This window comes from Staurois parvus, unplaced genomic scaffold (assembly GCF_062004578.1).
Source record: "Staurois parvus isolate SC_StPar_1 unplaced genomic scaffold, SC_StPar_1.0 ptg000704l, whole genome shotgun sequence".
Classification (NCBI taxonomy): Eukaryota; Metazoa; Chordata; class Amphibia; order Anura; family Ranidae; genus Staurois; species Staurois parvus.
Window position 1 is genome coordinate 3302257 of NW_028318500.1, and position 26147 is coordinate 3328403.

A 26147-nucleotide genomic window follows, 5' to 3' on the forward strand; every position below is an offset into this window, starting at 1 on the left:
TTTCAAAAAGGTATTTTAATTTTTTGAAAAATTCCTTTACTGGGGTGACAAATTGAATACACATTAGTAGAACCAGTAGAATTAGATGCTGCAAAATAGGCTCCTAACATTAAAGAAACTTTCATGTCCTCTTAAAGCTTCATCAGTGGGTGAACTGTTGTAATCTGGCTCTAAGTCGCTCCTTAAGTTCTGGAGGGATGGGCATATTTTGCATGTCCTTCACTCTCAGTACTTTCTCATGTGCTTCCTTGAACAATGCAGCTCCAATTGCATCCTCCACTCTATTTTTCCAATCTGCCAACTTTGGTTTGTTTTCAAAAGCATCAATTCCACCAGCAATAGTCTGTAAAACAATAAAAGTCATGTGAAATCTCATATTGGGTCACAAAAAACAGATTCCTTTTTTTTTTTTTCTTTAAAGTGAAATTCTTGCTAATCATTTTTTTCTGGTTTGGAATAGTAAACAGTAGAAGTCTTAATGCGATTTTAAAAGTTTAATTATATAAAATATATAAATACATTTGAAATGTTATACTTACCTGCTCTGTGCACGCCAGTGCTCCTGGCTTCTTCCTCCACAGCAAGCCACTTGCTATGGGGAACTCATGCAGGCTTGATCCTGAGCCATGCTGCATGTCCAGAGACACACACAATGCAGCTCTCATTCTAAGCCTTGTTTGTTTATACCAGGCACCAGTTAAGGCTCATGGCTGCTATGGGTTTTTAAAATGGAACCACTTGTAAAAGCAGCAGAACAAATAGTTTCATGAACGGCTCTACTGTTTATTGGTCTATAGTTTTTTATTGTTCATTTATATTTCCAACCATGCAACAGTCCTGTACATGACAGTTATAGTAACATAGGCTCATATTACATTATGGTCTAACACACAAGAAAAGCCATTACAAGGTAAAATACTATGGGGGTACACTAGAGAATGGACATTACCAACCATCCGCTCAAACGTATAAAGCCACAGGGTTACTCATATCATAGCCCCCATTTTACAGTCCATTCATAAAATGCTGGATGCAGTACAGTGTACTGTATTTATGATGATGATCAGGAACGTGTGTGTGGCGCACACACACAAAAAGAGTGTGTATATGTATAATATAATTGTTTTTTTTTCTTATTTAAATAAAAGACCTGTTATACTACATTAAAATTAACTGTGAAACTGTGTGCCACTGATACAGTTGTTTGTGATTAAGAACAATCTCTGGAATTACAAATATTTTACTGCATGACAAAAGATACCAAGAGCACTATGGGTTAGCTAAGTAGCAAGCCTACAAGCCTAGATGAAGCTGTCTGCCTTGAAGCACTGCTTTGTCTGAAAATTCAAAAAAGGGAGCCATCTATCAAATGAGCAGTCACTGCTGAGTCACGAGTGTATGTATACTATAGTGTCAAAAGTACTGGGACACCCCTCCAAATCATTGATTCAGGTATTACAAGAATAGGTCGCTCTCAGGAGCTCTGTGAATTCAAGCGTGGTACCCTGATAGGTTGCCACCTGTGCAGTAAGTCCATCTGTGAAATTTCCTTGCTATTAAATGTTCTGTGGTCAACTGTTAGTGGTATTATGACAATGTGGAAGCAACTGGAAACAGCAACTCAGGCACGACATGGTAGGCCACATAAAATGACAGAGCGGGGTCAGCGCTTGCAGAAGTGCATAGTGTGCAGAAGTTGCCAACTGTCTGCAGAGTCAATAGCTAAAGACCTCCAAACTTTGTATGGCCTTCAGATTAGCACAACAGTGCATAGAGAGCTTCATAGAATGGGTTTCCATGGCCGAGCAGCTGCATCCAAGCCTTACATCACCAAGTGCACATCACAAAGCACTGGATGCAGTGGTGTAAAGCACACCGCAACTGGACTCTAGAGCAGTGGAGACGAGTTCTCTGGAGTGACAAATCATGCTTCTCTGTCTGACAATCTGATGGATGTGTCTGAGTTTGGTGGTTGCCAGGAGAACGGTACTTGTCTAACTACATTGTGTCAAGAGTAAAGTTTGGTGGAGGTGGGGATTATGAAGTTTTTCAGGGGTTGGGTTTGGCCCTTTAGTTCCAGTGAAGGGAACGCTTAAGGCGTCAGCATACCAAGCAATTTTGGACAATTTCATGCTCCCAACTTTGTGGGAACAGTTTGGGGATGGCCCCTTCCTGTTCCAACATGACTGTACCAGTGCACAATACAAGGTCCATAAAGACATGGATGAGCGAGTTTGGGGTGGAGGAACTTGACTGGTCTGTACAAAGTCCTGACCTCAACCTGATAAAACACCTTTGGGATGAATTAGAGCGGAGACTGCAAGCCAGGAGTTCATTAACATCAGTGCCCGATTTCACAAATGCTCTTATGGAAGAATGGTCAAACCTTCCCATAGACACACTTCTAAACCTTGAAGCTACAACATAGTGTGTATAATATTAATATGTATGGTTTACTTGGATAATGGATACAGTAAGCAATACAGGGTGAAAATTAAAATATCCTAGCTAGTCACTTACCTGCATGATCTCCACAATAGCCACTAGATCGGCTATGGACATCTCATCACCAGCTATGAAAGGCTTCCCTCCTAGGAACTTTTCTTCTATAGCAGTCAATGTGGTATTAAATTCAGTCAACACAGGATCCAACTTCTCAGGTTCAGCTTCATGGCCAAGGAGAAAGGGTGTCATTACCTGTTAGAAAAATAAATATTTAAAGTAAAAAATGACAAAACCCTATAACCATACAGGTTAGGATTATACTAACCATAACGGATAGCATGGGTTACACAATATGGTTATGCTAACCATAATGTGTAATTTACTATTTTATCATACTGGTGATATATTTAATACAATATGTGTAATTTACTATATTTAATCCCTGGGGGAGGGTGCCAAAATGGTGGCTGGGAGTGAGCATAAATCATTTAGTTGTGCTTTTCTACTACTCATTGGGACCCAACTGACTAGATGGGGAGCCTATTTAGCTAAATTCTGCTGAAGCTGGCTGAGGGACTTTATTGGGGAATCTGGTCTGGAGTATTCACTGGAGAGGTGTCCGGAAGATATTGTAAGGAGGCATCCAATTATCCAGGGACACTGGCTAGTACAGACTGGTGTGTGAGACCCACTTGCAACAGAGTAAAATTGTACTGAAAGTTAGACATTTTCCCCTGGTGTCCCGTGTAGCTCAGCCAATTATTTGCTGCTGCAAGGACTGTGCTCAGAATCTTTAGGAGCAACATAGGCATCCACAAATTACTGCTTAACGTTACTGGAGTATCCCACAATTACTGCGCACCCATCTAAGTTTGTTCAATAAAGAATCAAAACAATACCCCTAGACTGATCAAAACCTTTGGGACCAAAATAGTAGGCCCTTTGGGGAGGGGGAGGGGGAGGGGGGGTGGGGACACATAAGTAGCAATCCTTTTAGATTTGCTTTGCTTTATGTCTCCCTTCTTATGTAGGGTCTTGCACTGCTTTGTGAAGGTAGGATGGGGAAGAGTTTGGTTCATCTTTTGCAGTGCAAAATGGGATATCACCAATTGAACTCATCTTTCTTATGATCAGCCTACTAGACCTCCTATAGTAACACTCCAATGTGGCACACAACATAGACCTATAAGCAAAGCTGTGGTCTAAGCTTGTTAAACTACCTCCTGGACTGAGTACTGGCACCAACAGGTACCTACACACAGGCAGCTTTAAAAGTGGTCTAGTAGATTCTAACCTTTTCCTACTTTATCCACAACTAAAAACCAATAAATAAATATTAATAGACTGGAGTACACATTAAGATCCCCGCATATACAGTGGGGCAAAAAAGTATTTAGTCAGCAAATAATTGTGCAAGTTCTCCCACTTAAAAAGATGAGAGGCCTGTAATTGGCATCATAGGTAGACCTCAACTACGAGAGACAAAATGAGAAAAAGAATCCAGACAGACAATCACATTGGCTGATTTGGAAAGAATTTATTTGCAAATTATGGTGGAAAATAAGTATTTGATAAATATCAAAAGTTCATCTCAATACTTTGTTATATATCCTTTGTTGGCAATGATAGAGGTCAAACGTTTCCTGTAAGTCTTCACAAGGTTGGCACACACTGTTGCTGGTATGTTGGCCCATTCCTCCATGCAGATGTCCTCTAGAGCAGTGATGTTTTGGGGCTGTCGCTGGGCAACACGGACTGTCAACTCCCTCCAAAGGTTTTCTATGGGGTTGAGATCTGGAGACTGGCTAGGCCACTCCAGGACCTTGAAATGCTTTTTACGAAGCCACTCCTTCATTGCCCGGGCAGTATGTTTGGGATCATTGTCATGTTGGAAGACCCAGCCACGTTTCATCTTCAATGCCCTTGCTGATGGAAGGAGGTTTGCACTCAAAATCTCACGATACATGACCCCATTCATTCTGTCCTGTACATGGATCAGTCGTCCTGGTCCCTTTGCGGAGAAACAGCCCCAAAACATGATGTTACCAACCCCATGCTTCACAGTAGGTACGGTGTTCTTTGTATGCAACTCAGCATTCTCTCTCCTCCAAACACGACGAGTTGTGTTTCTACCAAACAGCTCTATTTTGGTTTCATCTGACCACATGACATTCTCCCAATCCTTTTCTGGATCATCCAAATGCTCTCTAGCAAACTTCAGATGGGCCCGGACATGTACTGGCTTAAGCAGGGGGACACATCTGGCACTGCAGGATCTGAGTCCCTGGCAGCGTAGTGTGTTACTGATGGTAGCCTTTGTTACGTTGGTCCCAGCTCTCTGCAGGTCATTCACTAGGTCCCCTCGTGTGGTCCTGGGATTTTTGCTCACCATTCTTGTGATCATTTTGACCCCACGGGGTGAGATCTTGCGTGGAGCCCCAGATTGAGGGAGATTATCAGTGGTCTTGTATGTCTTCCATTTTCTAATTATTGCTCCCACAGTTGATTTGTTCACACCAAGCTGCTTGCCTACTGCAGATTCAGTCTTCCCAGCCTGGTGCAGGTCTACAATTTTGTTTCTGGTGTCCTTCAACAGCTCTTTGGTCTTCACCATAGTGGAGTTTGGAGTGTGACTGTTTGAACTTGTTATCAGTATAAAAGACACCTGTCCACAACCTCAAACAGGTGCCATTGATACAGGTAATGATTGCAGGACAGAGGAGCCTCTTAAAGAAGAAGGTACAGGTCTGTGAGCCAGAAATCTTGCTTGTTTGTAGGTGACCAAATACTTATTTTCTACCATAATTTGCAAATAAATGCTTTCCAAATCAGCCAATGTGATTGTCTGGATTTTTTTTCTCACTTTGTCTCTCATAGTTGAGGTCTACCTATGATGCCAATTACAGGCCTCTCTCATCTTTTTAAGTGGGAGAACTTGCACAATTGGTGGCTGACTAAATACTTTTTTGCCCCACTGTATACTTTAACCACCATGACCTTCGTGAAATCTGCTGAATCTTCAACAATAAACCATGGGTCTACCTCATTTACCCACCTACTTCACAGCATTACTCAAGCAAAGCATTTGAAATCAAACTAGAACTAGCAAAAGTGTTGCGGTTCATTGAACAGGGATAATGAAAACAAAAAATTAGAACAATGTTGAGGTGTAAAAATAGCGATACATTCGCTGAATGGAATGTGGTATTGGATGCAGAAGGGCATGTTGGTGCATAAGTGAATCTCTGGGGTAGGTGCAGAGGTCTACTTAGGTGCAGTAGAGACAGATGCAGAAGGGTCCGTCGATGCAGTGTTGGCAGGTTTAGATGCACAGGTCAGTACAGTGATGAAGGTTGCAGAAGTGGATGTTGGTGTAGTGTTGGTGTGTGCAGAAATGCACACTGGTGCAGCGGCAGTAGGTGCGTCAGTTTAGTGCCAGCAGGTACAGATAGAAACATTGTTGCAATAGTATTCATCTGCATTAAAGTATGTGCATCTACAGATAAGCAGAAATGGCTCCAAAATACAGACCCATGCATGAAGTTCTTCCTTCCCATGCAACAATTTGTCAGCACCATTTATGCTTAGCCTATGAATTTTTCGCCATTACAGTGAAGACCACAAGAAGTTTCTGACACAGACAATTCCTGAGCATGATGCCTGGTGTAGGTGTCATTTTTGAGCGAAGATGCTACAGAACTTGCACATTAGTGGTGCAATTTGCTTACAACACATAGAATTAGATTATAACGGGGTAGACATATCAGACAGGGGTCAGTACTTATTGATGGATAGAATGGGGAAAGAAATTGACTGGAGTAATGGTACTGCAGGAACAGTTATTATTATACAGTATTTATATAGCGCCAAAGGGTATGCTCAGCGCTATACAGTAACAAGGGGGACAGAACATGAGACAAAACAGTAACAATACAACACACGAGGGGTTTGAGGGCCCTGCTCTTTCGAGCTTACAATCTAGGAAAGTTAAAGGGCAAACATTTTTAAACCTACTACAGGACAATGTTATGTTACAGTTCATAGAGGCCCCTACTAGGAATGATGCTCTGCTGGACCTGGTAATCTCAAACCATGCAGAGCTTATTACGAATATCCATATAAAAAGAACATCTGGGTAGCAGTGACCAAAACATGATTTTCTTTATCGTTAGCTGTAAACAGCAAGCATGTACGGGAAAAATAAAAATGCTCAATTTCAAGAGAGCTAATTTTCCAAGGCTTAGAGCTGCTCTCCAAGACTTAGACTGGCAGGGAATATTGGCATCAATGAACACAACACAGAAATGGGAGTTCTTCAAAAAGACTGAATGTGAACACACTGCAAATATAGTCCCATGGTCAACAAGTTTAAAAGGCTAAAAATCAAACCTATGTGGCTTACGGCCAAAGTTAAAAAGGCTATAGATAATAAGAAGAGCGGTTATTAAATATAAAAATGAAGGAAACGCTATCATTTAACCACTTGCCGTCCGGCCGCTGGATATAAACAGCCAGACGGTGGCAGTGCAGGGGCGGGTTGCCGTTCATAAACGGCGCCCGTCATTTTGGATTGTGCACGCTCCCTGGGAGTACGTGGCACCACAACCCGATGCCCACTGTATGGGACCTCTGTGTGAGGTCCCAATCATGTGATCACTGATTGGCCAATCAGTGATCACATGAACAGTAGTAAGTAAGATGTCACTTCTGACATCATTGCTTACTACTTGTGAAATCTGTGAATGCTCACAGAGGTCACATGGTACAAGGCTATTCACAACAAACCTTGTACCATGTGACAAATCACAGATCACACAGTATTTCTCAATGGCTGCATTCTTGCAGCCAGGGAGAAGGAGAAATGATTGCTTTTACAGCCTTTATGGGTGTAAAAGCAATCAGTGTAGAAAAAAAAATAAATAAAAAACAAAAAAAAAAAAATCCGGTCTGAGCATGTAGGCCCTTTAAAAAATAATCTAGAGTGGGTGACTGGGGACAAAGAGAAGGCAAATTAAATACCTTGTTCAGCTCTGTGTATACGAAGGAGCATGGGGGAGCTCTTGTCCATAATGGGCATGGTATTGACACAGCTCCAGATGATCCACATTGGCTCACAACTGATATGATCCAAAAATATTTAGAAAGTATAAAAAGGTGAATAAAGCACCTGGACCAGATGGCATACACCCACGGGTCCTTAAAGAATTGAGCTCTGCCATTTCAAAGCCATTGGTTCTCATTTTTAGGGACTCTTTAATGACTGGCATAGTACCACTGGATTAGTGTAAGGCCAAAGTGGTGCCAATATTTAAAAAGGGGTCAAAATCTTTACCAAGTAATTATATACCGGTTACTTTAAACGTCTATAGTTGGGAAGATACTGGAGAGTTTAATAAAAGACCACATAGATGAGTTCTTGCTGAAAAAAAATATTTTAAGCAACAGACAGCATGGATTCACGAAAGACAGAAGTTGTCAAACAAATCCGATTTCTTTTTATGAGGGGGTGAGCAAAACCTTGGACAGGGGGGTGGCGGTGGACGTGGTATACTTGGATTTTGCAAAAGCATTTGACACAGTTCCCCGCACACGGCTAATGTGTAAGGTAAAGTCTATGGGCTTGGGAAAATCTGTATGTAAATGGATAGAAAACTGGCTAAAAGATCGCATTCAAAGAGTAGTGGTTAATGATTCATACTCTGAATGGTCTGGGGTCATCAGTGGTGTACCCCAAGGTTCAGTGTTGGGACCTTTACTTTTTAATAGATTTATAAACAATATAGGGTCTGGGATTAAAAATCCCACTTAAGTCTTTGCAGATGACACCAAGCTGTGCAGTGGAAAAAACAAAACAAAACAAAAAAAAAAAAAAAAAAAAAAGAAAAAAAAAAAAACACATCTCACCTTAACCCAGAATAATTTGGAACAATGTGGACGGGTATTGGTATGCTGCCAAGCAAGATATTCATCAACACGAGCACGTTTTTGTAGGTCGCATGGATACCAGTGATCAGGGGTCTTATACTTGTTGGCCAGATACAGAAGCATTGCAGTACTGGTGAATGACAATAAAAAGGTAGGCTGGTATTAGTTAGAAACAAATACGTTGCAGAGTAGGATGCCCTGTCGCATTATAAACACAGCAAATGTTAGAATTAGTGCACACAAGTTTCAGTTCATATATGCTAGTCCAGCGGTTCTCAACCTGGGGGTCGCGACCCCTTTGGGGGTCGAACGACCATTTCCCAGGGGTCGCCTAAGACCATCGGAAAACACATATTTCCGATGGTCTTAGGAACCGAGACACCGCTGCAGTCTCCGGCGATGTGTGGGCGGGATGATACGCTGCTGTCACCCGGCCACACCTCCAAGATCGCTCAGCAGCTCCGCCTCCTCGCCGCTGATTGGCCACCGGAACTGTAGCTCAGGAGAGGCACACAGGCGGCCAATCATCGGCGAGGAGGTGGAGCTTGGAGAGGAGGAGCCAAGCGGCAGCGCGCGTACATCAAAGAAGACCGAGGGAGCGAGTGAAGAGGAGAGCGGCCAGAGAAGGAAGACAGCTGACAGGTAAGTGAGAGAGCGAGCCCAGGCTGGAGCAGGGGTCAGCAAGGTAAGTATCATTGGTGTCAGTGGGAGGAATAGTGCCCCATCATTTGTGTCACTAATACCAACGATGGGGCACTATTCCTCCCCCCACTGACACCAACGATGGGGCACTATTCCTCCCCCCACTGACACCAACGATGGGGCACTATTCCTCCCCCCACTGACACCAACGATGGGGCACTACTCCTCCCCCCACTGACACCAACGATGGGGCACTACTCCTCCCCCCACTGACACCAACGATGGGGCACTACTCCTCCCCCCACTGACACCAACGATGGGGCACTACTCCTCCCCCCACTGACACCAACGATGGGGCACTACTCCTCCCCCCACTGACACCAACGATGTGGCACTACTCCTCCCCCCACTGACACCAACGATGGGTCACTACTCCTCCCCCCACTGACACCAACGATGGGGCACTACTCCTCCCCCCACTGACACCAACGATGGGGCACTACTCCTCCCCCCACTGACACCAACGATGGGGCACTACTCCTCCCCCCACTGACACCAACGATGGGGCACTACTCCTCCCCCCACTGACACCAACGATGGGGCACTATTCCTCCCCCCACTGACACCAACGATGGGGCACTATTCCTCCCCCCACTGACCCCAACGATGGGGCACTATTTCCCCCCCCCCCCCCTGACCCCAACGATGGGGAACTATTCTCCCCTCCACCACACTGACACCAACGATGGGGCACTATTCCTCCCACTGACACCAACGATGGGGCACTATTCCTCCCACTGACACCAACGATGGGGCACTATTCCTCCCACTGACACCAACGATGGGGCACTATTCCTCCCACTGACACCAACGATGGGGCACTATTCCTCCCACTGACACCAACGATGGGGCACTATTCCTCCCACTGACACCAACGATGGGGCACTATTCCTCCCACTGACACCAACGATGGGGCACTATTCCTCCCACTGACACCAACGATGGGGCACTATTCCTCCCACTGACACCAACGATGGGGCACTATTCCTCCCACTGACACCAACGATGGGGCACTATTCCTCCCACTGACACCAACGATGGGGCACTATTCCTCCCACTGACACCAACGATGGGGCACTATTCCTCCCACTGACACCAACGATGGGGCACTATTCCTCCCACTGACACCAACGATGGGGCACTATTCCTCCCACTGACACCAACGATGGGGCACTATTCCTCCCACTGACACCAGCGATGGGGCACTATTCCTCCCACTGACACCAGCGATGGGGCACTATTCCTCCCACTGACACCAGCGATGGGGCACTATTCCTCCCACTGACACCAGCGATGGGGCACTATTCATCCCACTGACATCAGCGATGGGGCACTATTCCTCCCACTGATACCAGCGATGGGGCACTATTCCTCCCACTGACACCAGCGATGGGGCACTATTCCTCCCACTGACACCAGCGATGGGGCACTATTCCTCCCACTGACACCAGCGATGGGGCACTATTCCTCCCACTGACACCAGCGATGGGGCACTATTCCTCCCACTGACACCAGCGATGGGGCACTATTCCTCCCACTGACACCAGCGATGGGGCACTATTCATCCCACTGACATCAGCGATGGGGCACTATTCATCCCACTGACATCAGCGATGGGGCACTATTCCTCCCACTGATACCAACAATGGGGCACTATTCATCCCACTGACATCAGTGATGGGGCACTATTCCTCCCCCCACTGACACCAACGATGGGGCAGTATTCCTCCCTCCACTGACACCAACGATGGGGCCCTTTTCTTCCCCCCACTGACACCAACGATGGGGCACTATTTCCCCCCCCCCCCCCCTGACCCCAATGATGGGGCACTATTCTCCCCTCCACCACACTGACACCAATGATGGGGCACTATTCCTCCCACTGACACCAATGATGGGGCACTATTCCTCCCCCCACTGACACCAACGATGGGACACTATTTCCCCCCCCCCCTGACCCCAATGATGGGGAACTATTCTCCCCTCCACCACACTGACACCAACGATGGGGCACTATTCCTCCCACTGACACCAACAATGGGGCACTATTCATCCCACTGACATCAGTGATGGGGCACTACTCCTTCCACTGACACCAATGACATGGCACTACTCCTCCCACTGCAAAATTACAGTTATGAAGTAGCAATGAAAATAATTTTATGGTTGGGGGTCACCACAACATGAGGAACTGTATTAAGGGGTCGCGGCATTAGAAAGGTTGAGAACCACTGTGCTAGTCTGAAAAAAATTATTATTATGTACAACAATGCGTATCTAATCCCCAAAACAAAAATGTAATATATTGGAGCTTACTAGTGCTTCATTGTAGTGGCTGCATTCATTTTCTCTATTTCAAGCTTTTTCTTAGTTCCAGTGAAGGGAACTCTTAAGGCATCAGCATACCAAGACATTTTGGACAATTTCATGCTCCCCACTTTGTGGGAACAGTTTGGGGATGGCCCCTTCCTGTTCCAACATGACTGCGGACCAGTGCACAAAGCAAGGTCCATAAAGACATGGATGAGCGAGTTTGGGGTGGAGGAACTTGACTGGCCTGCATAGAGTCCTGACCTCAACCTGATAGAACACCTTTGGGATGAATTAGAGCGGAGACTGCGAGTCATACCTTCTCGTCCAACATCAGTGCCTGACCTCACAAATGTGCTTCTGGAAGAATGGTCACACATTCCCATAGACAAACTCCTAAACCTTGTGGACAGCCTTCCCAGAAGAGTTGAAGCTGTTATAGCTGCAAAAGGTGAGCCAACTCAATATTGAACCCTACGGACTAAGACTGGGATGCCATTAAAGTTTATGTTCGTGTAAAGGCAGGCGTCCCAATACTTTTGGCAATATATAGTGTATGTTCCAATTCAGGTGGTGGCTCAGTTAGTGGCATCTCAATATAGATGAATCAAGCTGTTCCATTCTAGACATCAGAATGAAGCGGCATGGTGGAAAGACATGTGGTGCAGCCCAGGGTGCGGGCGTGGTGACGTTGTGACGTCATTGTGTTTCACTCACTGTTCACGTGAGCTTTTTCAGGATCTTCAGAAACTGTGCATGTACTACATGGAGGGGAAGAAAACTCCAGGAATTTCAACCCTTTTAAAAACATGTTCGTTTATAAAGGGGCATACACCACCTCATGGACTTCTCTCTTATTTACATTTTTACTGGGTGCCAGGACTACAGCTATCGCAATGGTACTCAGAGTTGCACTCTGCTACACAACAGCTGCACTGCTCGCCCCTCTTCCAGGTACACCGGTTTCCTCCCACACTCCAAAGAAATGCTGGTAGGTCAATTGGATCCTGTCTAAATTGTCCCTAGTATGTGTATGTATGAATGTGAGTTAGGGACCTACGTTTGTACACCCCTTAAGGGTTAAGGACTGATGTGAATGTACAATATATATGTAAAGCGCTGCATAAATTAACGGCGCTATACAAGTACCTGAAATAAATTTTAAAAAATAAATAAAAATTTTGTGAATGGATTCAGATAATACAAAGCCTTCTGTAAATAGGCAAAGGAGAGGAGGGGTGGGTAGATTGGCTGCAAAAGACTCCATAGCTGCAGGATTGGAGACCTGAAGGTCCAGCATAAATCGACTGAAAACAGCTGAAGCTATACTCCCAGTGCTCAGTAAAAATGGAAACAAAGAGATTAGTCCATTAAGGTGGCATACATCTCAGACCTAAAAGAGAAGTACTGCCAAAGTACAGAGGTGAGTATGTATGTTTGTTTATTCGTATTCCCACACTTCCCCTTTTAACCCTTATAAGCCAGCACATTTTTAAAAGTGCTGCAATTCCTGGAGTTCTTTAAGCTCATGGGAAGTGACAAGGACATTGCACTTCAACAAAATAAACAGATATTTTCTGTACTTGTAAATATGTTCTTAGTCTGAAAAGCAAAACCCAATTCAGCCACCACATCTGAAGACCAGTAAGCTGCAATATAATATACGTTTGGTTTGGGGTTTAGAGGAGTTTTGAAGCTGGCTGAAGGCTTTGTAAATTGTAGCTGTATACAAATCGCTTCTCATACTACTAGCTGAGACCTATTGGAACTCGGACTTAAACAGGACACAACATAGGGTAGGGAAGCTTAGAATTGCCAGATTTTAAATGCATTTCTCTTTTCATGTTCCAGTTTGATGTTTTTCCCCTATTGTTCTATCCCATATTAACAAGTGGTAAGGGTCCTTATCCAAAGATATTCTACATTTCTCTGCTGTCACTGGAAGAGATGTCCCCATTAACCCATTAAGATATTCTCTCTGCCCCTGTTCTGGTGACTAGAATTTATTTTTCTTTTTTTCCTCCATGTCACCAAGATAGAAAATGTGAATTGAACTTCCCAGCTGAATTTTACAGAGCAAAAAAAAGGGGGAAAAAAAAAAAAATTAGGAATTACAGATACTAATTTTACTCTATCAAAAAAGATAGCAGGAGTTCCACTTTAAAATGTTCCGCTTGCCTTTTGGAACAGATTACATTTTACACCCGTATTTAGCGTGTAACATGTTCCCTCACCACTGCTCACCCTCGTGACATCTCCAACACAGTCGCATCATTCATTCACAGCAAACCGAATTGTAGTCTCAATGGACTGACTGTGCTGATCAGCGTGCTTGTAGTCTATTCACAAGTCCTGCAGCTTTCAAAACAGAAAGGCCTGTAGAGAGGCATTAGCAAAAAGCTATAGGACTTGTCTGCAGGAGCCTGACAATGCACCTGTGATCCACTGATTGAGGCTGCAATGCTTTGCAGGCTCCTGGGGAAAAAAATAAATAAATGCACATTTTTTTTCTTGCAAAAATATGTGCATTTATTATTTTTTTTTTCCCTAAAGGTGAACCTAGTCTTTAAGGGTCCATTCACACATGCAGCCAGGGGAAAAGTAAAACCAGGTGGTTAAGCTCTAGTTTTACCACCCTCTGACTGCCCACCTGAACAGGCATACAGATGCTCAGGGCTGTACACATGCCAAGCCCATGACCCATGCAAGTCCATGGGCCTCTGCGACAACCGTGTCCAATGTACACAATTGCAGTGTTTACAGGGTTAAATCAAGCATTGACATAAGTTCCTCAACATCTGACAGAGGTCTCCAAAAAGTGATCCACACTGGATAGCTTTTCAGAGGGGCAACAAGGGCCACAGAACATATGAACATGTTCTAAAGGCATTCTGAACACCACCCTCTTATTACAAATTGCAGCAAAATGGACTTCACCTCTCAGCCATTGTGAAGTCTCCATCTTTAAGGGACGGCACCTTTCGAAGCGGATTCACTTTGGAAAATTCTTCACTTAAATGTTCTCCTAAGGGGACAAAAAAAACAAAAAAAAAAAAATGGGTTTGTAAATTCAGACAAATCATTAACAGCAACATATTATGTAGTTGAGAATCCAACGATCAAACCAATTCTGACATTCACCTTGGGTGATAATATGAGGTCACTCACCATGGTGGTGGGTTGGAGAACAGTACCCTCTACAACCTCTAGTTATAGCTGTGTATAGGCCTGACTTTGATAAAAAAAATATGGTGGCTGCTTTGACCTCCACCTGAAAATACTACTTGCCTGGCTATCATGCTGAACCTCTGACTTTGTTACTTTTTGAGTCACTGACCTTGAACAGGCATGTAGTGAGTGAAGGCAGAACGGTTTTAAATACTTATTACTGTTCAGTACCTCAGTATTGCCAATACGCCCCATCAAATGAATCACTGAAATATCTTAGGCCTGTGCAGCATTACAATTCCAAGCATGTCCTACTGGTCTCCAGCTCCTTTCTCTGCACAGCTACAAATTCTAGCATGTCCTATTGATGCCATTCTGACTCTGCATAGTTAAAAGTCCCGGCACGTTTTACTAGAAAAATCTACCAGCCCTGTACAAGTGTGTTCCAGTGGCATCTCATGTCCATAGACCTGCTCAGCAGCATTTGTCCCACCTCCATAGAACTACAAGTCCCAGCAGCATCTCGCCAGTCTCCATAGCACTACAAGTCCTAGCAGCATCTACCCCATCTCCATTGTACTACAAGTCCCAGCAGCATCTTCCCCGTCTCCACTGCACTACAAGTCCTAGCAGCATCTACCCCATCTCCATTGTACTACAAGTCCCAGCAGCATCTTCCCCGTCTCCACTGCACTACAAGTCCTAGCAGCATCTGTCTCCATAGCACTACAAATCCCAGCAGCATCTACCCCATCTCCATTGTACTACAAGTCCTAGCAGCATCTCGCCAATCTCTGTAGCACTACAAGTCCCAGCAGCATCTTCCTCATCTCCATAGTACTACAAGTCCCAGCAATATCTCTTTCATTTCCCTAGTACATACGAGTCCCATTTCTCCTGTCTCTGCAGTACTACAAATCCCAGCAGCATATCTCTTCTCTGTAGTACTAGGAGTCCCAGCAGCATCTATCCTGTCTCCAAGAAAAATAAAAACCTCCTGCGCTCAGATGGATAAACTACTCCAAGCTGCCGACACCCTCCTTTATACCAAAATACACAAAAAAACTGTATGGTGCATGGAGTCCCAATATGGTGCGTACGCCCTTACGACACTTCCAGAATGCGCAGACATCACTTCCAGCGCACGCGCCATATTGGGACTCCATGCATACCTATGCTATGAGGATTTCTTGCATATTATCGTCTGTTAGGATGTGAGTGGGCATTTGTATTTCTTAATAAAATTACTGTATTACGCTATGGAGGATTTCTATTTGTGTCTGAGTATGACCCTGTGGGAAAGAGGTATTACCAGAATAATCAGTGGCTAGAGGAGATCTGGATGACAGCGGTCTGATGTGGTATCCAGTATTGTCTTTTAGACAAGGTGGCTCCTGAGGGACACGTGCTATATATAACAAAGTGTGCTGGCCCTTGTGGTCATTGCAAGGTGGTGAGGGGGCACTCAGACCACTTTAGGATTGTGACACCAGTGGCACTCTCACGTTTATGAAGATTTTACACTTGTGTTTGAAGTGGACGGTATATGAACGCACTATTACCACTTATTGAGTGTGCTACACTTGCACGGTCTTGTGTTTTTCCTCTGGAACCACTGTATGTTCACTGAGTCACCCATTGGCTCCCCTTATTATTGGGGTTATTCAAGGGGAGTGTTTTATGTATATTTACCTGTGTGTTCTTTATGTGCATTTATTTGTTGGTTTGATCATTACAATTTACACACTCTATTATCACCACCTAGCGCTACACCATACAGTTTTTTTTATCCCGCCTCCAAAGCACTACAAATTCCAGCAGCATTTCTTCTTTCCCTACAGCACTGTAGATAACATTTATCCTGTTTCTGCACTCAGTCTCCCTCCTGTCTTTGTTGCACTACAAGTCACATCAGCCTCTCTCCCATCTTGGTAACACTACAAGTCCCAGCAGAATCTCTTGTTTCTTTAGCACTAGAAGTAACAGCAGCATATCTCGTCTCTACAGCACTAAAATTCCCTAGAGCATCTCCCTCGTAGCATCTCTCCTGTCTCCATAGTACTACAAGTCCCAGCAATATCTTTCCCATTTCCCTAGTACATATGAGTCCCATTTCTCCTGTCTCTGCAGTACTACAAATCCCATCAGCATCTCTCTTCTCTGTAGTACTAGGAGTCCCAGCAGCATCTATCCTGTCTCTGCAGTACTACAAATCCCAGCAGCGTCTCTCTCTTCTCTGTAGTACTAGGAGTCCCAACATCTCTCCGGTCTCTAAAGCACTATAAGTTCCAGCAGAATCTCTTTCCCTACAGCACGAGATCAAATTTTTTTTTTTTTTTTTTTTGGTTTCTGCAGTCCCATCAGTCTCCCTCCTGTCTCTGCAGTACAAAAAAGGCCCAGTAGAATCCCTCTCTTCTCCATAGTACTAGGAGTTCCAGCAGCATCTCTTCTGTCTCCAGAGCACTACAAGTTCCAGCAGTATCTCTTCCTTCCCTACAGCACTACAGATAATAAAATTGACTGTTTCTGCACTCTCAATCTTTCTCCTGTCTCTGTTGCACTACAAAGTTCCATTAGCCTCTCTCCCATTTTGGTAGCACTACAATTCCCAGCAGAACCTCTCATCTCTTTAGCACTAGAAGTCACAGCAGCATATCTCCTGACTCTGCAACACCACAAGTCACAATATACCTCACTGGTGTCTCTAGTTCAGTGGTCTCCAAACTGCGGCTCGGATGTGGCCCTTTGCTAGCCTTTACCTGGCTCTAAAGGCACTTTTCCTCCCACTGATACAAAAACACTATTCCTTTCCTCCCACCAACAATGGGGAATAATGGAGACTTTCACAAGGAGTGGACTGAGGCTGGAGTCAGTGCATCAAGAGCCACCACACACAGACGGATCCTGGACATGGGCTTCAAATGTCGTATTCTTCTTGTCAAGCCGCTCCTGAACCACAAATAACGTCAGAAGCCTCTTACCTGGGCTAAAGAAAAAAAACAGACCTGGTCTGTTGCTCAGTGGTCCAAAGTCTTCTTTTCTGATGAGAGCAACTTTTGCATCTTATCTGGAAACCAAGGACCCAGAGTATGGAGGAAGAATGGAGAGGCACACACTGCAAGATGCTTGAAATCCAGTGTGAAGTTTCCACAGTCTGTGTTGATTTGGGGAGCCATGCCATCTGCTGGTGTTGGTCCACTGTGCTTCATTAAGTCCAGGGTCAATGCAGTCGTCTACCAGGAGATTTTGGAGCACTTCATACTTCCTTCCGCAGACGAGCTTTATGGGGATGCTGACTTCATTTTCCAGCAGGACTTGGCACCTGCCCACACTGCCAAAAGCACCAAAACCTGGTTCAATGACCGTGGGATTACTGTGCTTGATTGGCCAGCAAACTCGCCTGACCTGAACCCCATAGAGAATCTATGGGGCATTGCCAAGAGAAAGATGAGAGACGAGACCGAACAATGCAGAAGAGCTGAAGGCCGCTATTGAAGCATCCTGGTCTTCCATAACACCTCAGCAGTGCCACAGGCTGATAGCTTCCATGCCACGCCGCATTGAGGCAGTAATTGCTGCAAAAGGGGCCCAAACCAAGTACTGAGTACATATGCATGCTTATACTTTTCAGAGCTCCAATATTGTTCTCTGTACAATCCTTGGTTTTAATTGATTGCATGTAATATTCTAATTTTCTGAGATTGTGGATTTGGAGTTTTCATGAGCTGTAAGCCATAATCATCACAATTATGACAAATCACGGCTTGAACTATCTTGCTTTGCATGTAATGGGTCTCTCTCATATATTAGTGTCACCTTTTAAGTTGCATTACTGAAATAAATGAACTTTTGCACAATATTCTAATTTTTCGAGTTACCTGTACATATATACACAGTTGTGTTCAAAATAGCAGTGTGTTGAAAAAAGTGAATAAAGCTCAAAATCCTCTAATAGCTTTTATTTCCATACACACAAATGCATTGGGAACACTACACATGCTATTCCAAATCAAAACATGAAGAAAAATATCAAATGTGTTGTTCCTCTAAGAAGAAAAAAAAAAAAAATAATAATTGAAGAAAAGTGAATATTGGACTGTTCAAAAAAAAAAAAAAGCAGTGTTTGTATTCTTCTTTACAAACTCAAACATTCACTATATAAACTGAAAAATGTTTGAAGATTTTGCTTTCCTTTGAATCACTTAATTAATATTTAGTTGTATAAGCACTGTTTCTGAGAACTGCTGTACATCTGTGTTGCATGGAGTCAACCAACTTCTGGCACCTGTGAACAGGTATTCCAGCCCAGGATGATTGGACTACATTCCACAGTTCTTCTCTATTTCTTGGTTTTGCCTCAGAAACTGCATTTTTGATGTCACCCCGCAAGTTTTCTATTGGATTAAGATCCGGGGATTGGGCTGGCCACTCCATAACGTCAATCTTGTTGGTCTGGAACCAAGATGTTGCACGTTTACTGGTGTGTTTGGGGTCGTTGTCTTGTTGAAACACCCATTTCAAGGGCATTTCCTCTTCAGCATAACCTCAAGTATTCTGATGTATTAAAACTGATTCACGATCCCTGGTATGCGATAAATAGGCCCAACACCGTAGTATGAGAAACATCCCCATATCATGATGCTTGCACAACCATGCTTCACTGTCTTCACAGTGTACTGTGGCTCGAATTCAGTGTTTGGGGGTCATCTGACAAACTGTCTCCGGCCACTAGATCCAAAAAGAACAATCTTACTTTCATCAGTCCACAAAATGTTGCGCCATTTCTCTTTAGGCCAGTCAATGTGCTCTTTGGCAAATTTTAACCTCTTCAGCACATGTCTTTTTTTCAACAGTGGGACTTTGCGGGGGCTTCTTGCAGATAGCTTGGCTGCACATAGGCGTCTTCTAATTGTAACAGTACTCACAGGTAACTTTACACCTTCTTTGATCTTCCTGGAGCTGATTGATGGCTGAGTCCTTGCCATTTTGGTTATTCTTCTATCCATTCCAATGGTAGTTTTTCGCTTTCTTCCACGTCTTTCAGGTTTTGGTTGCCATTTTTAAAGCATTTGCGATCATTTTAGCAGAGCAGCCTATCATTTTCTGCACTTCTTTATACGTTTTCCCCTCTCCAATCAACTTTTTAATCAAGGTACGCTGTTCTTCTGAACAATGTCTGGAACGACCCATTTTCCTCAGAATTTCAGAGAGAAGTGCACTGTAACCAGCATGTACAACACTTGCTGCCTTCCTTCCTTCAATAAGGGCAATAATTGCCACCTGTTTTTCAAAGAATGAATGACCTCACTAATAGAACTCCACACTGCTATTATTTTGAACATGCCCCTTTCAATTAGTGATTCAATTACACAGAATCAGCAGCATGCATGTCATGACTGTTGGCTCTGTTGGATTTCTATTACTCTACTACACCTGCTAGTAAATTATTTGCCATGTAGAAATATCATTTCTACCAAAAACAGTGACTGATCAGGTTAGTGATGTCTGACGGCTATTATTTTGAACACAACTGTATGTATTGTCAGTAGTGGTCATTTAGATCAGCTCATGGGGGAGATCTCTGATGGGGGGCACAGTCTCTGATGGGGGTGCTGCTTCAGATGGAGTGCGGCTTAGAACGAGTGCGAAGCAGTTAAACACAGCAGTTGAACTAAAGCAGGAGAACTTCAGCAGCAGGAAGACACAACAACAGCAAGAAACTCAACTGCATGCTGGACAGACTGCAAGCATTCACCCTGGGAAACATCTCTTACATGCCTGAGTCCCACTCCGTGTACCTTTTATATAATACACCCCTCTTCTCCTTATCACATTACTATCCTCTATTCCCAAATCTCATTTCTTTACCCCTCTGCTCCACCCCAAAACTTGTACATCTTCCCCTCACTGCTATCATCTCCCTACTATTGCTCTCTTCACCCCCCAAAATGCCTTTTCCACTCCTCCTCATTTTCCTCTCCTCCGTTCCCAAAATCCATTCACTATATCCCTCTGCTCCTCCCAAACAATTGTATATTGTGTCCTCACTGCTTCCTTCGCCCCTCTACGGCACCCACCACCTCCTCCTATTACTCCACTCTCCCACTGACCCCAACACCTCCACTAGTAGTTTCTCATGCTCCTGCACATCCCGCTCCCATGCCACCTTTCTCACCCTTCTCCTCCTCATAACTGCGGGGGACATCTCCCCGAATCCTGGCCCTCCTCCACAACACCCTCCCGCCTCCACATCCCGCCGCAACTTAGTATCTGTCCCCCTGCTCCCTAAAATCTCGCCCCCCCCCCCCCCCGTTTTCATGTGCACTCCTGAACGCCCGATCGGTGTGCAACAAGCTTACCGCCATCCACGACCTCTTCGTTTCCCGTTCCCTCAACCTCCTAGCGATCACGGAAACCTGGATCCAGCCCACTGACTCTACCTCCCCCGCTGCACTCTCCTACGGAGGTCTCACCTGGACCCACTCACCCAGGCCCAACGGTCGTAAAGGTGGTAGGGTTGGTCTGCTCCTGTCACCGCAGAGCACCTTCCGAGTCCTCCCAAACCCCCCCCTCCCTATCCTTCTCCTCCTTCGAGGCCCACTGCGTCCGACTATTCTCCCCAACCCCCCTGAAGATTGCTGTGATACACCGGCCTCCTGGATCCATACCCCGCTTCCTGGATGACTTCTCCCTCTCCTCTGAGCTACCCACCATCATCCTTGGGGATTTTAACATCCCTGTCAACCTCGACAACCCGGACACAGCCCGTCTCCTCCACTTAACCTCCTCCTTTACACTTGCACAGTGCATACAATCCACCACCCACTCCGACGGTAATATCCTTGATCTCGTCTTCTCCAACCGCTGTGCTCCCCACAACCTCACTAACAACCACTTCCCTCTCTCTGACCACAACCTCATTACCTTCTCTCTCCTCATCCTCCAACGGCTACCCCTCCAAATGTCACACTACCAGCCGTAACCTCCGCAACCTTAACCCTGCCTCCCTCCACTCTGCAGCTGATCAACTCCACGACCGCATCCTCCCCCTGTCCTGCCCTGACTTGGCTATGACTGCCTACAACACGCTGTCAACAGCCCTTGACTCACTAGTGCCTTTAACCACACGCAACATCAGACCCCGACCGCTCCAGCCCTGGCAGACTGATCACACCAAAACCCTCAAACGACACAGTCGTGCCCTGGAGCGACTATGGCGCAAAACCAAATCCCAACAAGCCTTCACCCGCTACAAATCTGCCTTCCACACCTACACCTCCTCCCTCCATGCTGCCAAACAGGCCTACTTCTTGACCCTCATCAAGGCCCTCTCCTCCAATCCTCGCCGACTATTCTCCGCCTTCAACTCTCTACTCTCTCCACCCCCACCTCCACCCAGCACCTCACTCACTGCCCTTGAGATTGCCAATCACTTCAAAAACAAGATTGACACAATTCGCAAGGACATTGCCACAACTCACATGCCCTCTCAACCCTTCCCCTCACACAGCTACCCCCTTATCCCCCCTCCCCCTCGACATAACCCGCAGGGACTTCGTCGCTGCTCAAACTCTCTCCAACCCCCTTCACCCTCACTCAGCTACCTCCTCATCACCCCTCTCCCACGGCCCCACCACTGCTCTGACCTCCTCTTCCACCCCACCCTACATTCCTCATACTGAAGCTCCCCCAACACTCCGCACCTTTGACCTTACTACCATCGAGGAAGTCTCCAAGATCCTCTCTGATGCCCGCCTCACCACCTGCCCCCTCGACCCTATCCCCTCACAACTCCTACGACCTCCTTCCCCCTCCATCCTACGCTCCCTCACCCACATCTTCAATCTCTCCCTCTCCTCCGGCACTTTCCCCTACCCTCTGAAACATGCACACATCACCCCCATACTTAAAAAGCTCTCCCTGGACCCCAATGACCCGAACAACCTCAGACCCATCTCCCTGCTCCCATTTACATCTAAACTCCTCGAGCGCCTAGTCTACACCCGCCTATGCTCTCACCTCAACGACAACAACCTCCTCGATCCCCTACAGTCCGGCTTCCGTCCCCTACACTCCACCGAAACTGCCTTACTCAAACTCTCCAACGACCTGCTAACCGCCAAAGCTAATGGCCACTATTCAGTGCTCCTACTCCTTGACCTCTCTGCGGCCTTCAACGCAGTCGACCACCCCCTCCTCCTCAATAAACTACACTCCCTCGGCCTCAGAGATTCTGCTCTCTCCTGGCTGTCATCCTACCTGTCACAACGCTCCTTCAGCGTTACCTATAATGCTACCACCTCCCCCTCACTCCCCCTCTCTGTTGGGGTCCCTCAAGGCTCTGTCCTCGGGCCCCTTCTCTTCTCTATCTATACCTCCTCCCTTGGCCAACTCATACACTCTCACGGCTTCAACTACCACCTCTATGCTGACGACACACAAATCTATCTCTCAACCCCCCACCTCACCCCCTTGGTCTCAGCCCGAATCACACACCTACTGAGCGACATAGACTGGATGTCACTCCACTTCCTTAAATTGAACCTCTCCAAAACCGAGTTTCTTGTCTTCCCCCCAGCCCGGACACCACCCCCCACTGACTTCTCCGTCACATCCAACAACGCTACCATCAAACCCGCCCTGCAGGCCAGAGTACTTGGTGTCATTCTGGACTCCAACCTATCCTTCCAGCCCCAAGTCCAATCTTTAACAAACGCATGCAGACTCCACCTCCGCAACATCTCCAAAATACGCACGTTCCTAACCCCAGAAACCACTAAACAGCTCATCCACTCCCTCATCGTATCACGACTCGACTACTGCAACTCCCTCCTCACTGGCCTGCCTCGCCGCTGGCTATCCCCGCTTCAGTCCATCCTGAATACGGCTGCCAGACTCATTCACCTTTCCAACCGCTCTGTCTCTGCCACCCCCCTCTGCCAATCCCTCCACTGGCTTCCGATTGCGCAACGGATCAAATTCAAAATCCTAACGCTGACGTACAAAGCTGTCCACCATACTGCCCCGAACTACATTACCGACCTAATATCCAAGTACCGCCCAACACGCACACTCCGCTCCTCACAAGACCTCCTTCTCTCTAGTTCCCTGGTCTCCTCCTCCCATGCCCGCCTCCAGGACTTCTCCAGGGTGTCACCCATCCTCTGGAACTCCCTGCCCCAACCCATCAGATTATCACCTACTCTCCTCTCCTTTAGGCGCACCCTGAAAACCCATCTCTTCAGGGAAGCCTACCCCACCCCCTGCTAACTTGCCGACCTCCTCCACTCATCCTACCACTCCATCCCCCACAGCTATCTCCTCCTGTGCCACCATCCCCTCCCTCCTAGATTGTAAGCTCAAAAGAGCAGGGCCCTCGATCCCCTCATGTTTTGCATTGTATTGGTATTGTTCTGTCACATGTTTTGTCCCCCTTTGTAATGTACAGCGCTGAGCGAGCTATTGGCGCTTTATAAATACTGTATAATAATAATAATAATAATAATAATTTCTACTCCTATTATATAGGCTTCGGGCATCCTTGTAGGTAAAATAGCACATCATAAAAGGTTCCTTGTCCCGTGAACATACTGTACTCTCTTTTTTCCTCTTGTATAGTAAACCTATTGTAACATAAACCAGCTCTTTTTTGTCCTCAAGGCAATGGATGTATAGAAGGCTGCAGACAACAAAACAAATGGATCTACTAGCGTGCGATAGATGTTTGCTTTCCTTGAAGCTTTGTTTGCTTCTTATTTTGCCAGTGTGAACTGTATTTATTACAAAAAAAAAAATAATAATAAAAGTAATGTGCATTTTTTTTTTTTTTTTTTTTTTTAATTTACTGAACCTGTAAAGTGGTACTAAACCCACCACAGTAACATCTGTCTGTATATGCAGTAAAGCATGCTTGTTATACTTACTATGGAACCTAAGGGGTAATCCTCCGCATTATGTAAAAAGGCTGTTTGATCCCGACTTCTGATCCTCCCCTTCTTCCAGTGTCCCCCTCTTATCTTCTGATAAGACAGATCGTGTAGAGACACTGCACATGCTCAGTTTGGTGTGTATTGCTAGAGGTGTTTTTTTTCTTGGGAGGATGCATGTGATCAGCACAAAACCAATCAGCACTGCCCAGACAGAGGTCAGGGGCTCTGCATCCTCCTACAGCAGAAAGAAAGCTCCTCCTAAAAGATTAACCAGTGTTCTGCTGGACCCTGAGAGAAGTCACAAGACTGCTCTAGCTGATGAGAAAAGGTATTTAACAGTTTATATTTACTAAAATAATTGCACTCATGTTCTGTGTACCGTGGAAAGACCAAAGAGAGTGAATGCAGGCTTCTGGGTTTGGTAACACTTTAATAATAAAGCTGCAGCAGTAAAAAGCACAACCTAGTCATGATTTACCAGTGGAGCTGAAATCCAACTAGATTTTGAAATGAATTATTTTTATGAATACCCATGGGAGAGATGTTGCAACGCTTAATATCGTGCTCACATCTGTGAAATCAAGGGACCAGTTACTGTGGTAATGGTTAACCTCAGATTACTGGAAGGTTAAAGTGGAACTCCAGCCAAAATTCCTTTCTAGCCTTGAAGAGACCATGTAGAGGTTAGAATCTCTGTGCAGTGTTTATTGGGAAGGTTTTTTGGCCCAGGGACAAAAAAGTGTGTGTGGGGGGGGAGAGATCTGTCCAGATTAGGGAAAAATGCTACCTATGCAGGTGCCTCATTCCAGGTAGAAATGTAAAAGGTTTGATTTCTCCTCATATCCAGCACCAGGAGAAGAAAGAACACCGAATCTCCCCAGCACGAGCCCATACAGCCATAAATCCAGATGCAGTTCTTAATCCTTCCCTGCTCCAGCCGAGTATTGGTGTACATTGTGTAGGGGTGGTGAGATGTGTTGGTACACCGTTTACTTAAAACATGTTTTTGTTTTTTTTTTCACAATCACAAAAAGGACACCATTTCCAGCGGGGGTCAATTTGAAAATGACAGAGGGCCTCAAGTGCGGATCGCACAATACCAGTGCATTTCTGTGCATTGCTTCAAGGTTAGGCAGCCCATTCAAAAGGAATAGGTATTACCAAATCCAAAATGGCCAAACAAATTGGTCCATCTGCATTTTTTGCAATGTATCGCAATGCCCACTGAAGAGGAAATGGGAGTAAAATAAGCCTCACCCTTGGCTTTTAGTGTTCACAATCAAAACCCCTAGTGTAGGTGTCAGTGAACGCAACAATAATCCCCAGTTTTGCTGTCAGTGACCACAATATTCACCCACAGCATTGGTGGGTCAGTTGCAGTGCTATATAAAAAGTGTAATTTAACCTCCACATAAAGAAAAATATAAAAATGTTCCCAGGAGCTTTATACCCCAATGTACTAGTGTGCACAGCATATTAGGACATTATAGCAAACTAATCTGCCAAGTGATCTCCTCTAGCACTGCAGTGTCAGTGCTCTTGGCTGCCATAGACGCTTCCATTTTCTCTTTCCGTCTTCTGTCTTCCTTCTGCAATTCGGACTCTTTGGCTTCTTGACTGGTCAGGTTGTGATGATGTCACTCTGGCGCTTACACACAGAAGTCACAT

General features: G+C 45.4%; 1 protein-coding gene across 1 annotated transcript in view; it reads right to left on the bottom strand.

Annotated features, from left to right (window-relative positions):
• LOC149445919 (glutathione S-transferase theta-3-like) overlaps window positions 1–26147 on the bottom strand; it is a 31757-nt gene continuing 5610 nt past the window's right edge. The window contains exons 2-5 of the mRNA XM_089653205.1: window positions 14320–14407; window positions 8350–8500; window positions 2521–2697; window positions 1–343 (exon numbers count right to left, since the gene is read on the bottom strand). Coding sequence (XP_089509331.1) covers window positions 143–343; window positions 2521–2697; window positions 8350–8500; window positions 14320–14407 — 617 coding nt within the window. The 3' untranslated portion in view covers window positions 1–142. The remainder of the gene's footprint in view (window positions 344–2520; window positions 2698–8349; window positions 8501–14319; window positions 14408–26147) is intronic.